The 14964-nt window shown below is 46.7% G+C and overlaps 1 protein-coding gene across 3 annotated transcripts in view; it reads right to left on the reverse strand.

Annotated features, from left to right (window-relative positions):
* Nucleotides 1-294: 294 nt before the first annotated feature.
* The window catches only part of DYM (dymeclin), a 387283-nt gene continuing 372613 nt past the window's right edge, over nt 295-14964 (reverse strand). For all 3 annotated transcript variants that reach the window (XM_047764400.1, XM_047764416.1, XM_047764407.1), the window contains one exon: nt 295-689. In XM_047764400.1, coding sequence (XP_047620356.1) covers nt 540-689 — 150 coding nt within the window. In that variant the 3' untranslated portion in view covers nt 295-539. The remainder of the gene's footprint in view (nt 690-14964) is intronic.

Here is a 14964-nt window from a genome sequence, read left to right on the forward strand (position 1 = left end):
ATTTTTTTCTTTGAGGGAAAGAGGCCAAGCATCTAAAGGCTTAGATCCAACTGCTCTGGCTGACATCACGGGCCCTCTGAAAGGCAACTACACCACACACACAGCTTCATTTTCTTATTAACTCATGTCATCTTTTCAGACTGACGTTTCTTAATGTTGAAACACATGCACACACACATGACCAAAACAAAAAGCTTGAATATGCAAAAATATGTGTTGGTAAAGTGTTACATGCCTAAGGCATCAGGTTTCTAGAAAAGCTCATGATTTTTGGTTTAGAAATAAAATTGCATGTGAAACAGCAGGTTTTTACATTTATTATTGTTCTGTGGCCCCCCCCCCACTATCATCTAAAGTGAGTGATCTACTGCCAACTGGCACCAATTCTGCAAACCCGAGTGTGCAAGGGAAACACGCCAGTGTGATCCTCCTCAATGGAAGACATGCCAGGGACTCTGTCTACCTCTGTTCCCCAGAAAAACATCACTAGAAGAGCTGCTTGGCTGGAGGGGGTCAGGCTGGGAGGCAGCATCCCGCCCTCAGTCGGAATCCATGGTGAAGAGCTGGATGTCCTGCGGGTTCCAGTATAGGCCTACTGCTGTGTTGTACACCAGGGACCAAACGTAGGGGATAAAAAACTCCTCGGGCTGCTCCTCTTCCACATATTTGAATTTCAGTTCTGGAAATTTCTGCAACGAAAACAAGACAATTTGGTCAATCCCATAGTCCCATGAAAAGGAGCAGTTTATACCCTCTGAGGGGTCAGAGGGCCTGAGAGCCCCAGGGACACAAGATCTAGCTTGCAGCTCCGGGGGCGTGTGAGTCACCTGTAGGGAGGGCACACAAACCCACTGGCCCTGGTCAGGGGTGACCATGTGCTGAGAGAAGCAGGGACCGGAACGGTGGACAAGGCGGGGTGAGAAACGCCAGAGTGGGAAACAGCGGGCAGTGTTCGAGCAAGACTGTCTCCTGCACACCGTCGCCCACTGGGTCTTCCTGAGACACATTCCTCTGGCTGAAGTTCCCCTCAGAACTCCTTGGCCTTGACCCTGAGGGTGGGCGGTGAGCACAGAGGGCCAGCAGTGCTGTGGGTCACCCCTGCTTTGTGGAGGGGACCTGTGCCTGAGGCGCAGGGAAGGCTTAGTCACTGCTCTGCAGAGACAGCGTGTGCAGTTCCCACGTCTAGTAAGTAGCACTTTCATTTCACCAGGACTTGGGCTTTTGATTTTGTTCTCGTTCTACTCCCGATCTACATATTCCCGCCAGGGCAGAGGAGGTGATTCTCCTCTCGGCAGCCCAAGGAGCCCAGGATTCAGCTAAAAGCCCCACCCACTGCTTCCCTGGCCAAGGTGACTCTGGCAGGAGAGGCTGCAGTTTGGTGATGGTGGCGGGGGTAGGGGGCTAGGGAGAAGCAGGCAACAGCGGAGGGAGAGGGCTGGCAGAGGGTGAAGGGGAAACACTCCCATGAACGCATGGCCCACGAGGGCAGAGATTTCTACATCCACTGTGTCTGCTGCCGTATCCCGACAGAGAGTGGCTGGACACTTAGTAAATAACTTGCAGAATGAAACAATCAACCATCTAAGGCTCAACTAGGTCCCAGGCACAAGGGTAACCACTTCACGTAAGGCATCTTGCTCAATCCCTCTTATTCATTCCTACACTGGCTGAGCGTCTGCTCCTCAGCACAGGTGGGGGCTGAGCACCAGGACCTGGGGATGCAGGGCCAGCAGCTCCACACAGTTCCTGTCCTCTCGGACGAGTGTCCTTGTGGAGCAGAGACAAAAGGAAACAGCAGTAGCAACAGCAAAACAATGATCACCGAGAAGTGAGAAGGGAAGGACAGGAGGCTCCAGAGGCCTGGTGGTGGAGGAGGCAGCCAGGTGAAGAGGGAAGCGTGTTCCTCCTGAGGGAGCAGTACGGAAGGAAGGCATGAGGTGCTTTACACTGGGGGGCAGAGTAAGCCCCGGTGAGCAGGGCCCACAGTGGAGGACAGAGCTGCAGGAAGAATCCAGCTCGCTGCGCGAAGGTCCCAGAAGCATCCGAAAGGTCTCAGAAAGGGGCCCAATGGGACTGGCTCTGAGCGGGGACTGGATCACAGAGGGGAGAACTGGGGGGCACCCAGCAGGGGTGGGGCCTGGGCCAGGTGAGGAGCAAACAGGCCGGAGCTAAAAGGACACTAGTTGGGTGGATTTAAAAGATTTTAAACAGAAAGGAGGGTGGTGGTGGAGGGAGTAGGGGAGCTACATACACACACAGGCTTAAAGGTTCTTAAAACAACATCTGCTTATCTACAGAAAAAAACCCCAAACTCACGGACATGGAGAACAGACTTATGGTTGCCATGGGGGAGGGGGAGGGACTGGGATGCCCTGGGCGTTTGGGGTTGGTAGTTCAAACTATTGCATTCAGAGTGGATAAGCAGTGACATTCTGCTGTACAGCACAGGGAAGTATATGTAGTCACTTGTGATGGAACATGATGGAGGATAATGTGAGAAAAAGAATGTACGTATATGTGTAACTGAGTCACTTTGCTGTACAGCAATAATTGACAGGACACTGTACATCACCTATACTTAAAAAAACAAACCCCAAACCAAAAAACAAAACAACATTCATAATGATTAAGACTGAACATTTAAGTGCTGGCTCCTGAGAGTTTGAGAATGATGAGTGGGGGCTGAGTTGAGCAGGAAATGCTTTGCGGCAAGGTGAGTTTTGAGTTAAATCCTGAAAAAGGTACAGGGATTCATGAAAAAGGAGGCTCCTCTGGTCATGGATGTTACTTCAACATACCACAGACAGCACAGTCCCCATTTATTACGACTTTAATGAAAACCAACTCTATTCCACGCTCCCAGGGCATCAGTAGATACAGAATATACTGCAAGGAGTTGTGTTTTTTTTTTTTTGTTTTTTTTGTTTTTGTCTTTTTGTCTTTTTGCCTTTTCTTGAGCCGCTCCCACGGCATATGGAGATTCCCAGGCTAGGGGTCGAATCTGAGCTGTAGCGGCTGGCCTACGCCAGAGCCACAGCAACATGAGATCCGAGCCGCGTCTGCGACCTACACCACAACTCATGGCAGCGGATCGTTAACCCACTGAGCAAGGCCAGGGACCAAACCCGCAACCTCATGGTTCCTAGTCGGATTCGTTAACCACTGAGCCACAACGGGAACTCCAGCAAGGAGTTTTACAGGTGGCCCGACCTCTAGCGTAAGTTACCTACCCTGATATCCTCCTTCATACTCTATCTGCTCCATACTTTGCAGAACCACTCAGGTTTAGTGAAAACCCAAGCCTTTTCAGACCTTCAGTGTGTTGACTCTGTTCTTCATTATTGTCGGCATAGGCTAAGTGTCTCTGTGTCCGCTGATGGCAACGCTGACAACAGTGTGGAGGGGAGGACGACTCTTCCTACTGGGCTTGTGGGGTCAGTCTGACTGACAGTGATCAGCTAAGGGACATGGCCCTATTTCTGGCACTCAGTGATCTGACTGGCATTCCACTCCCTTGCCATCTATTCACTAAGTCCTCTCAAAGCCCGCCTGGGTGCACCACAACCGCTCAGCAGCTGGGTGGTCTCTGGGGGCCTGGGGCATCCTTGATGAACCTTCTCATGTGCTCTGTGCTGCTTTCGGCCTGGAATGAGGTTCTCAGGTATGGGGACAGAGTTCAGAGGTGGCAATAAGTCTTCGTCATGGAATCAGGGGTCTGACAGGCAGCAACACAGTAACTTTCTTTTTCCATGCATTTGTAGCAAGAAAGTGTGGCAAGCAGCTTCCAGGTTGGTCTGGAAGGTCCCCACGCACATCGTGGTCAGTTATTATGGTGTCCTGCCGAGGCTGATGTGGCCAATATCACTGACAGAAGGTGAAGTCGGGCCTGGAGCAGCTAAGTGCTGGTTCTAGTCATACAGCCTGTGGGGTGGAGTCAGGATTGAAGTCTGGGTCTGACTGGGTGGGAAAGTCAGTTTGGAAAGACGCCATTGTTGTAACCACCCCAGCGCTTTGTCCTAAACTCTAATTCTCCTAGGCTCCGCAGAGCCCTTTGGGGTTTGTTCTATGCCCTTTCATTGTGTGGACAGAACCCAGCACCCTGCTGGGTCCTTGAAAAATTACCAAACCCACAATGATGTCAACTGATGAGGGACCGCGTTTGAAGACGAAAAGAATTTTACCCCCTAATAACGAAGATGGAAGTCTTGGTTCTTGGAATGGCCTCAACTTCAGAAAACCTCTCACCCTGTCTCGGAGAGGAGTGAGGGGGCTTGGGGCACAGAGGTGGTGGTTAGAAAAGGCCAGACCCCTCCTCCCACCACCCCCCCCCGCACTGCCTCTTTCCGCTGGAGTAACAACATCCTACATTTCTAAGTGGTAATGTAGCCAATAAGATGCACTTCTTGTTGTAGGAGAAAAATGACTAAAAGATGAGCCTTTTCTCCACCGAGTGACATGTTTAGGGGTTTTCCTACGAAGGCAGGCCTTAGGAAAGGCTGTGAGGCAACTTAACTGAGCCTGCTTCCTGTAGCTCCAGGGAGGGTGGAATGGGAAAGAAAAGGAGCAAACTGCTTTCCTAAGAATTCCTTCCAGCAGAATTAAAAGCAGCTTGGGCAGGAGCCACTCAGTGGGGTGGCACCACATGTCTGTGCCAGCGCTAAGTCTTCCCCGCCCTCATGGTTTTGGGGAAATTCTGATGACTCTCCAGTTAGGAAGAGTAATGAGTCAAAGGCTGCCTTTAGATCATGCACAGGCGGATCTACGAAAAGGCCACCAGGAGAAAAGCACCCGGCCACCTCCGTGACCATCCATCCTTTCCACCACCTGGGAAAAATGGGAGCTGAAAAGGCCTTGTTTTCATTTTGGCTCAAGTTTACGTGAAAACAATAACCCATCTTACTCTGGAGTAAGTACAATAAACGAATCTCAATGTAGGGTGACTATCAGGGTGGCAAGAATATTCAGATATAGTATCTAACAGTACATACAAATAGTATTTAATATAGTATCAACTTTATCCAGATATGGTATATAATAGAACATACAAACAGTATAATATCAACTTTACCAGACAATAGCATATGTGTATTTCATTATGATGTTTTTCAAGTTGATCAGTGATTATTTCTACAGAAGTTCTTTGCAAAAACTTAACTCTGAGATTCCAGCTAACATTTATAGCTAACAGAACTGACTGCCTATTATATGGCAGGCATGTTCAAACATTTGACATACAGTTACTCTAGTTACTCGTTAATCTTTGAGTAACAAGAAAAAGCACCTGAAAGGCAGACAGATGACTGGAGTTCTACACGCACCTCTTCCCATGCATTCATTCATCAATTCACTGATTCATTCATTCATTAAATACTTACTGAGGGCCTACTGTGTAGCAAGCACAGTACTAAGAACAGACCTATGAATATAATCACAGCATTTACGAGCTGTAAGTTCAGTCCTTATTAGCTGGGTGACGAGACAAATCTTGTACCATCACTCAGACCAAAGCTCTCAAAAGACGAGTTTACTCTATGCTGAGATTCTGAATTTAACAGATTTTGAATTCTATTTCACAGGGTTGTGACAATCAAATGAGATGAGCCATGTAAAAGTGCCTTCTAAAGAACCTGACCCAATAGCTATTTATTAACAGCTCAATAAATGTTGGCTGTTAATACTGACATTAAAGTGATCTGCAAATGTAGTAAGTTATGCTCTTATTTTAGCACTTTCAGCAGTCAAATCCAAAGACTAGAAATGCCATCCCTGGCCTGGTCCTAACCCATTTCTCTTATTCCACCCAACTAGGCACTTTCTACTTGGCAACACTGTTTCCTGCTATTATAACAGAAACATAAAGAACCTGAGCCTCCCCACGTGAAAACCTAGGAACAAGTGCTGACAAATGGCCTAAAAGTGACAGACTCATCTTCATTAGCACTTTCTTTTTTTTCCTTTCTTTTTTTAATGGCTGCACCTGTAGCACATGGAAGTTCCCAGTCTAGGGATCGAACTGAAGTTGCAGCTGCCGGCCTATGCCACAGCCACAGCCACGTTGGATCTGAGCCACATCTTTGACCTACGCCAGAGCTCATGGCAACCCCAGATCCTTAATCCACTGATTGAGACAGGCATCAAACTGCATCCTCATGTATACTATGTCGGGTTCTTAACCTATTGAGCCACAACAGGAACTCCTTCATTAGCATTTTTAAAGAATAAAGTTCTGTCACTGAAAAAAGATAGGTTCTAAAAAACTATAGAGTCATCATTTGTTGAATAGTGAGTTACATTAAGAAACTCATGGCTTCATATCTGCGTATAGTCCTGTGGCGGGACTCGACTCGAAGTGGGGATCAGCCCCGAGGAAAGCTTATGGGGCTGTGGTGGTGTTGACAGAAGGGCCACTTCTAAGCCGTGTTTGACATCAGCGTCACAATCTCCCTGCATGATTCTGGGGCGTGTTCAACAACCTCCAACGAGCAGCCAGGGGTGTGGCTGGATGGAGGCTAGAGTGGCTGAGGACTGGCTATTAACCAAGCGAATATAACAAAGCACAAAGTAGAGAGCCTCCTCTTTCCTGCAATGAGTTGTTTTTAAGACAGTGTACTGGGAACGTTTTAAAAAGGTGACTAAGAGGCATAAGTCATAAGAGGGCTTTGCAAACACTAGTCAGTGAACCAGACTGAATGTGTATGCAGCCTCTTGGTGTGACTACCTGTGTCCAAGCTGCATTGAATATGGCACCCCCTGAACAGGGAGCTATTTAGCCAGAGAGAGAACCCACACGGGTTTAGAGTGAAACATTCTTGGAGTTCCCCTGTGGCTCAGCAGGTTAAGGATCTGGCATTGTCACTGTTGCGGTGAAAGGGTTCAACCCCTGGCCCAGGAACTTCTGCATGTCATAGGTACAGCCCCCCCACCCCCCAAAAAAAAGAAAAAGAAAAAGAAACATGCATTTCTTTTAAAAAGAAAAATAAAAAATATGTGTTCCTCTAATACTCTTAGAAGTCTGAGAGCTAAGGAAAAGAAAGACAAAAGGGTTTTTTTTGGTCTTTTTAGGGCCACCTGAAGCACATGGAGATTCTCAGGCTAGGGGTTGGATCGGAGTTGTAGCTGCCAGCCTACACCACAGTCACAGCAACATGGGATCCGAGCCTTGTCTGTGACCTTTACCACAGCTCACGGCAACACCAGATCCTTAACCCAATGAGCAAGGCCAGGGACCCAACCTGCGGCCTCATGGATGCTAGTCAGATTTGTTTCTGCTGAGCCACAATGGGAACTCCCAAAAGGTTTTATTTAGCACTGGACACTGGGGACACATTTTGTCAGGATTCAGTCCAAAAAATGTCATATTCTAAATGTCAGATCAGCAACCTAGAAAGAGTCACTCTTCCCTTTATGTTCTTTTCAAGCCTGTGGAGAGTGATAATGCATCCTGTGATGGCTCAGCCAAGTCCAGCCTCCTCGCTCAAGCACCTTCACTCCTGACTTGGCCAGTGATGCCCAGGCCACAGGGCATTCCTGGATCCTCACCTTTCTACCCCATCTTCTCTCCCGCCTCCTCGGTCCCCCTGTGGGCTCCAGCCAGTGACAGCTGGGTGGATGCACCTGAGGACCACTAAAGCTCTGGGCAGGTGGAGGAAGAGCTCAGGAGGGATGGGGGCTTTGTTTCCACAGACTGCATCTGGAAGGGGCCAGCAGGGGGCAGGTTTCCACCCCTCTCTTTCCAAGACAGTTGTCTTGTGACTCAGCTCAATGAGGAGGGAAAAACCCATCTCTCAAGCCTGGAGCTTGGTCTCAATCCAAAGCTACTTACAACAATCTTGTTGTTTTGATTTTTGGAGCCAGAGGTAATGCTAGACGCTCGAATTTGGCCGGAATGTTTTTATCAGCTCCAGTGAATCAACCCACCACAGTGGGACATCCGGACGCCCGGCCCAGAGACAAAGCAAAGGTCTGATTTGGTGGTTGAGACTCGGGTATAACAAGCAGACCAAAAGCTTTAAAGACTGTCTCTGCTGTCAGCCATGTGATCTGGTGAAAACCCACAGGAAGTTTAGCAAACAGATGTAGGGCTCAACTGCAATAACTATATTACCACAAAAGTTCAATGGCGTTTTCCCTCTTCTACCTAAAGATTATATAGATAGCATTAGAAACTCCAGCAAGCACTGACATGGCTCCAAGAGTGCTCGGTGCAATTTAAAATCAAATAGCTAGATAACACATTAAAAAAAAAAATTCCTGAAAAGACTGTATCAAGCCTCTGAATAGGCAAGTGACCGGTGATAGTCAGTAGCGAGGTGGCCTGTCACTGCTGGGAGATGGGGTGGGACGGACGAGACGAGCTCCTACTGACAATGCACAAAGGGGCTACTGTGGGCAGGTTCTGCGCAGCTGGAGAGTAAACTGGTTTCAAGATTCTGTCTTGAAAAGATATCAAGGTAGGCATTTTACAGGCGATTATTTTATCCAGGGGTGATGTTGGATGATGAACCAGTTTCCCTAGTATTTCTTCCCTGTTTTTTTTTTTTTTTTTTGGTCTTTTTAGGACTGCACTCAAGGCATGTGGAAGTTTCCAGGCTAGGGGTCAAATCAGAGCTACAACTGCCAGCCACAGCCACAGCCACACGGGATCCAAGATGCATCTGTAACCTACACCATAGTTCACGGCAACTCTGGATCCTTAACCCACTGAGCGAGGCCAGGGATCAAACCCGTACCCTCATGGATACTGTCGGGTTTGTTACTACTGAACCATGATGGGAATTCTTCCTCCCCTCTTTTACTCTGTGTTAATACTGGGTCCTTCAACTAAACGTTGGTGAGCGCCAACTATCTATAAAGCACTGTGCTTGAGGCTGCAGAGGAAAGAGGAATAGCTGTTGCTCCTCTAACGGGGGTATGATTTAGCAGGAGGCAGAACGTGACACAAGATGGAAGAACAATGCTCAGGAGAGGTGTTCTCCCAGGCAGACTGGCTAACACTGGGCTTGGAAGACTGCTGGTCGGCTTTGAAGAGCAAGCTCCATGAAAAGAATCCATAAGATCAACTCAGCTCAATTATGGTCTGAACAAGGAGGCCACGGCCTACTCTTCTATGCATAATGGAATGTGCTGCCGATGGATCACATATTATTACCTAACTCGATAAGCAAAAGATAAGCACTGGCCTACGAATAACAGCACTGCTGACAGTGGAGCAGTTCCATTTTATGCAAATTTGTTTCAAAATTAGTGAAAAACCTAAATTCAAAATACAGAAGATTATAGAGGGCTATTTATTAAAAGTTACAAATGAGGAACTACAAAGCTAGAAGGAAGAAGTCCACCATGAGGAGGCTCGGAGGGCAGTCACGATACCTTGCATACCTAAGAGCATGATGGCCGGCCAGGCAGCGGGGACCTCACGGACCTCTTTGGGCAGTAAGTTATCACCAAAAAGGGAGCTACAGGGTGAGCACACACCCCTATCCTGAAAGCTCAGGCTGGGTGACCGCACCTCCCTCTCAGGACCTTGTTTTGCCATCTCTGAGGATTACGAGCCACACTAATGGCTTCTGTGACCAGGGGCAAAACAGAAGGATACAACAGAAGGTTGCAGCCGCACCTGTGATGAGCCCTCCACAAACTCACCATCACACCATCAGCCAGAATCTGAGATCCATGTGAGTCAGAAGTCTGCGTGAATGTCCCCGTCAGACCCTTCTCTCACAGGTCCAGGTTAAGGGGTTCCTGAGGAGGAGCAGGTCTTCAGTTTTAAATTTCTCTCTCTTTTCTGGGGGCTGATAGGGTGGCCTGGAGGAGGAGGAAGAAAGGACAGGCTCTTCTGCTGCAGGGGGAGTTTGAGAAAGGCCCTGACAGATGGGTTCTGCCCTGCAGGGGCAGGACGGGGGGCAGGGAGGGAGCTGGCGTTGCATGTCCAGAGGCCCTTGTGAGCCAACAGTGAGGCCAGCGTCTCACCTGTGGGCCTGGCCAGTCATGTGGGACCAGTGCACAGCAAGGCTGGCGGCTGAAGACACTGCTGGAAAGACAGGGAGAGGGGGGTCTTGAGGGTCAGGATAACAAGTCTGTTTATTTGGAGAGACTAGAGTTGAGAGAACAGGTAGGCTGGGGATAGATATTTCCAATTTAAAAGTCATTGGCTCTGAGATGGCAAGTGACGTTGCCAAGTGTGTCAACTCCTCAAGAAGACTGAATGCAGCATTGAGTCCAGGCCCTGTTTCAAAGGCAAACCAATTGCAATACTGAAGGCTGGGAAGGAGAGAACGTTTTGATCCCACAGTGGGAGATGAAGGGCAACAGCAGAGAATTTACTGGCAGAACTTCCTGTGCTGAAAGCGAGCCCAGAGGGGGAGCCACAGATGACTGGAATTGCTGGTCCTTCCTGCAGTGCGGACTCAGATATCTGGCCAAGAGAGTGAGAGCCTGGAGAAAGAAAGGCATTCCTGGGAGTTCCTGTTGTGGGTCAGTGGAAATGAATGTGGCTAGGATGCATAAGGATGCAGGTTCAATCCCTGGCCTTGCTCAGTGGGTCGGGGATTGGGTGTTGCCATGAGCTGTGTTGTAGGTCAAAGACGAAACTCGGATCCCACATTGCTATAGCTGTGGCATAGGCTGGCAGCTATAGCTCTGATTTGACCCCTAGCTTGGGAACTCCCACATGCCACCAGTATGGCCCTAAAAAGCAAAAAAGAACGCATTCCTACAAAAAAAAAAAAATTCTAAGTAGAATCTAAGCTCCATAAGGGCAGGGTTTTTTTTTTTTTTCCTATGGATATGTCCCCTCAGTGCTAGAATATCGTCAGGTGCTTAAGAGATATTTGCTCAGTGAGTGAACAAAGGACTAAACCAACAAAGAGGTAAAAATTGCTGTTTGTAGAAAAACTCAAGAGGTATGGGAGGAAAAAAGAGTTGGGAAAACTGAGTCCTGCTCACTAAGTGAGTTAGTGGAATAACTGCCCAAATTTATTTGGGATAAAATGAGCCAAATTAAGCCTATGTCCCTTTCAGAAGCAAATGCACTGACTTACTGGGGTTTGGGGGGGAGGGCAATACTTCAAGATTAATTTACTTCTCAAATTGCGTGTTTTCCTTACTTACCATCGCCTTACTGCCGGTATAGTCTCACATGGGAAAATCAGATCATGGATAATGAATGATGTTGATGTAGGTGGTCATGGTCCTATTTTATATTTCAATACCCATCTAACTATGGAAGACAAAGTGAGCCCATCCACGTGCACTAGTCATGACCCGATGCCTGGTATGTAAACTGAGACAAGCTCCATTTTTATTGAGTCCTTCACTTACTCTTGTCAAGACTGCAATATGGGTTTTGGAGTTCCCGTTGTGGCTCAGTGGTTAACGAATCTGACTAGGAACCATGAGGTTGCGGGTTCGATCCCTGGCCAGGCTCAGTGGGTTAAGGATCCCGAGTTGCCGTGAGCTGTGGTGTAGGTTGCAGACTCAGCTTGGATCCCATGTTGCTGTGGCTGTGGCGTAGGCTGGCGGCTACAGCTCCAATTCCACCCCTAGCCTAGGAATCTCCACATGCCTAGGGAGCAGCCCAAGAAATGGCAAAAAGACAAAAAAAAAGACTGCAATATGGGTTTAAAAAAAAAAGTGGGGGGTGTGAGTGTGTGTGGTATGACCTCAAAATCTAACAGTTAAACCCTAACTACAGTGTCTGTGATAATATTTCTTTACACTTTTCAGATTATTTTTTCAGATTAATATGTAAATTAGGTGGGAGATAAAGATTTAGAGAAAGATTCTAAATCATGTTTAGACAAATTCTGGCAGAACAAGGATCTTTGCTGTGTCTGGAATGTCCATGCTGGGAGTTACAGGCGGGTGACATGTGGGGGACAAGGGCAGATGAGGGGCTTTGCTGGCACTGCCCTGGCCCTGACGGATGTGCCTCTGAGAGGGAGAGCATTTGTGTGGTTATGTCAGGTGGGAACACAGCCTTGGCCAGAGCAGGTCAAAGAGTTATCTGGAAAGAGAATTCCAACTAGGACAAACAGAGATAAGAAGTTGTCTTTAATTTCTTGAGTTATCTCCTTTGAACATTCTTAGGATTTAAATTATAAGTAAATGTGACAATTTTGCAAGCCTTCCAGGGGCATCCCACCCTCAGAAAAGTCAGGCCTTAATTATTCCTTAGCAAGAAGTTAAAACCAGGCTCTGCTAATCAACACTCCCACGTATCCATTATATAGGAGAATTTCGTTCCCTCTGCTTATGGAAAGAACAATCTATTCCAAGCGGTACATGAAAAGCCTTGGGGCTAATAAGTCAATGTTTTCTTCTATCTACTTGGAGAAAATCCTCCTAAAATCCCGTAATTCTAATGGCATGCATTTTACAACCTAAAATTTAGCCTCAGTGCTTCCTACGGCAGCATTTCCCAGTGTTGCAAGCATGGTCCATGAGTGAGGTCTGAGCCAGACCTGTGACTTTCTGTCAGACGCAACAGTCTTGGCCAAGTGGTTACTCTAACGTGTGAGACTGATGAATGAAAGGCACAAACAGAGGTTTGTTTCACAGTCATGAGGACTAACAAAGGGGATTAGAATTAGCAAATCTAGAGGAAAGGGACAGAAGCAGAGTGCTCCCAATGATTCCTAATTTGCTGATATAAAGTGAGTCCACCTTAGATTCCACTCAAGGGTGGTTAGATAAATGTGAGGGAGAGCCATCTAGAAGACGGGGCCCCTCAGCGTCAACTGGGCAGGTCTAGGTCAGCCTGAAAAATCCGTATTACTTTCCTGAACCTTGACATGAAGAAAGCCCGGAACCAAAGAACATGAGCACTAGAAGAGATGCAACACTCTTAGCTCCCAATTCTAAAAAGAAGGTACGAAAATGTATAAATAAAACCACAAAAATCCTTAACAGCCTTAACAGTCGTAAGGGCCAAGTAAACAGGAATTCATATTAAATGACTAGTGTATAAGATTACTTTTTAAGAAATTGTTCTTATATAGGAAACATATTCATTACCTCAACCCCAAAACTCCTTCAGACTCAGGCTTGTTCTCTTTGGGAATGCAGGTGATGCTTTCCAAAAAGTAAAAAAAAAATTTATTGTGCTAAACCATAATGGGAAATAGTATGAAAAAACGTATTAAAAAATGCTATTGATAAGTTAGTTGTGTTTTTATCTCCTTGAAGACAGTAAAATGATTACTGTCATTTTATTAAATGACGTTATTAAATGATTCAAAAACCTGATTTGGTGTTATGCATCACACTGTAATATTACCTTACTGTGTTCTTTCTATTTGCAAAAGAGCTATCAATGGTGAAACACTCAACTGCTTGAAAACCTCAAGACAGAAGATAAGCAATTGAACGCATCAGAAAGAACTAACCAAAGCAGGTTGTCTAATTTTTCTCAGGGAAAACATGAACAGCAAGAAGCAAAGACAGAGAAAAGCGGGTGGTGGGATATGCCACTGAAGGGCGGGGGTGGGGGTGGCATAAGAAAAAACACTAGTATGACAGTTACATGACTCGAGACCTCAGACAAAAAAAGAAAATAATGAAGGGGAGCCTACCTCACTATACATTAAACCATAAAGTTAAATAATTGAGTGGTATATGATATTCCTCCCCTTTAATCTGGACCATCATTGACGTTCATAATTTAGAACTTATACCTGCTATAATCACAGAAGAACTAATCAAAAGATCTGTATAAAATATCTCATCTGGGGAAGACAGGATATGATTTATTTTATAATACCCCCCCCAAAAAAATAAAAAGAGGTTGAAATTTAAACTTCCAAAAGCTTTGATTTTGAAAACAAAGTGAGGGTAATTAGATAAAAAGGTGAAAGGATGGCAAAAAACAGTCTTCAGAACGATCTAGGGGGTACAGATTCTGCTGGGAGCTTCTTAGTCCTTCTAGTATGCAATCATTTCACAAATGACTAATGACTCTTAGGTTACTGCTGTCTGTCTTCAATGATGATGTTGTTAATGGGAGACAGATTCAGAAGACCAAGTGTCAAGCTCTTTCTAATGCACAGGAGTAACATTCCCTTTGGTTGTAAGTTTTTTGCTTTTCTTTCTCTCTCTTTTTTTGTCTTTTCAGGGATGTACCCGAGGCATATGGAATTCCCAGGCTATGGGCTGAATCGGAGCTTACGCCACAGCCACAGCAATGCGAGATCTGAGCCACGTCTTCAACCTACACCACAGCTCACGGCAACTCGGGATCCTTAACCCACTGAGCGAGGCCAGGGATCGAACCCGCAACCTCATTGTTCCTAGTTAGATTCATTTCTGCTGTGCCACGATGGGAACCCCAGTTGGAAGTTTTGAATGGATTCTGCCCACGTAATAGCTCAGGAGCAAGGTGCAGAGCTTCCCCAAAGTGCAGAGTGGCTCAACAGGCAAATGGTTCCTGTGCTTTAGGTAAATAATTTTAATTCCCTTTCTTGGATAAAGGTGTTTGCAGTAGGAATGGGAAGGCCAAAGCTTATGATGAGCTGAAGAACTGAAAAGGCTAGATGAAGAAATGTTTCTCTTTATGGCTTAAAGAAATACCCTGGGGAGGGCTCCCTCAGAAGGAATGAACCAGCGATCTGTGGCTGACTACCAAGTAACAATGGCCGCAGTGCCAGCCACAGATTGTGCTGGGGTAGGGGCAGGGGCAGGGGAGGGAAGAGGTATCGGGGGAGGGACGAGGGCCAAAAAAGACTTCCCAGGTCATTCAGTCACATCCCCGTTTCTTCAGCTTTCACCCTCTACTCCCACTTCCCTGAAATAGAGGCAGGACCTTTAAGACAATTCAGAGACCTGACAGCCACACAGCGGGCTCAGGGTCCTTCTTTATTCTAGCACCACCGCAATGAGACAGAGCAACTAAACAGCCCACTAAAGAGAGGGTATTTTTATTGTCAATATTATGGCAGAATAGAAAAATACTTCACATTCTCTGCTCTC

Source organism: Phacochoerus africanus, chromosome 2 (genome assembly GCF_016906955.1).
Source record: "Phacochoerus africanus isolate WHEZ1 chromosome 2, ROS_Pafr_v1, whole genome shotgun sequence".
NCBI lineage: Eukaryota > Metazoa > Chordata > Mammalia > Artiodactyla > Suidae > Phacochoerus > Phacochoerus africanus.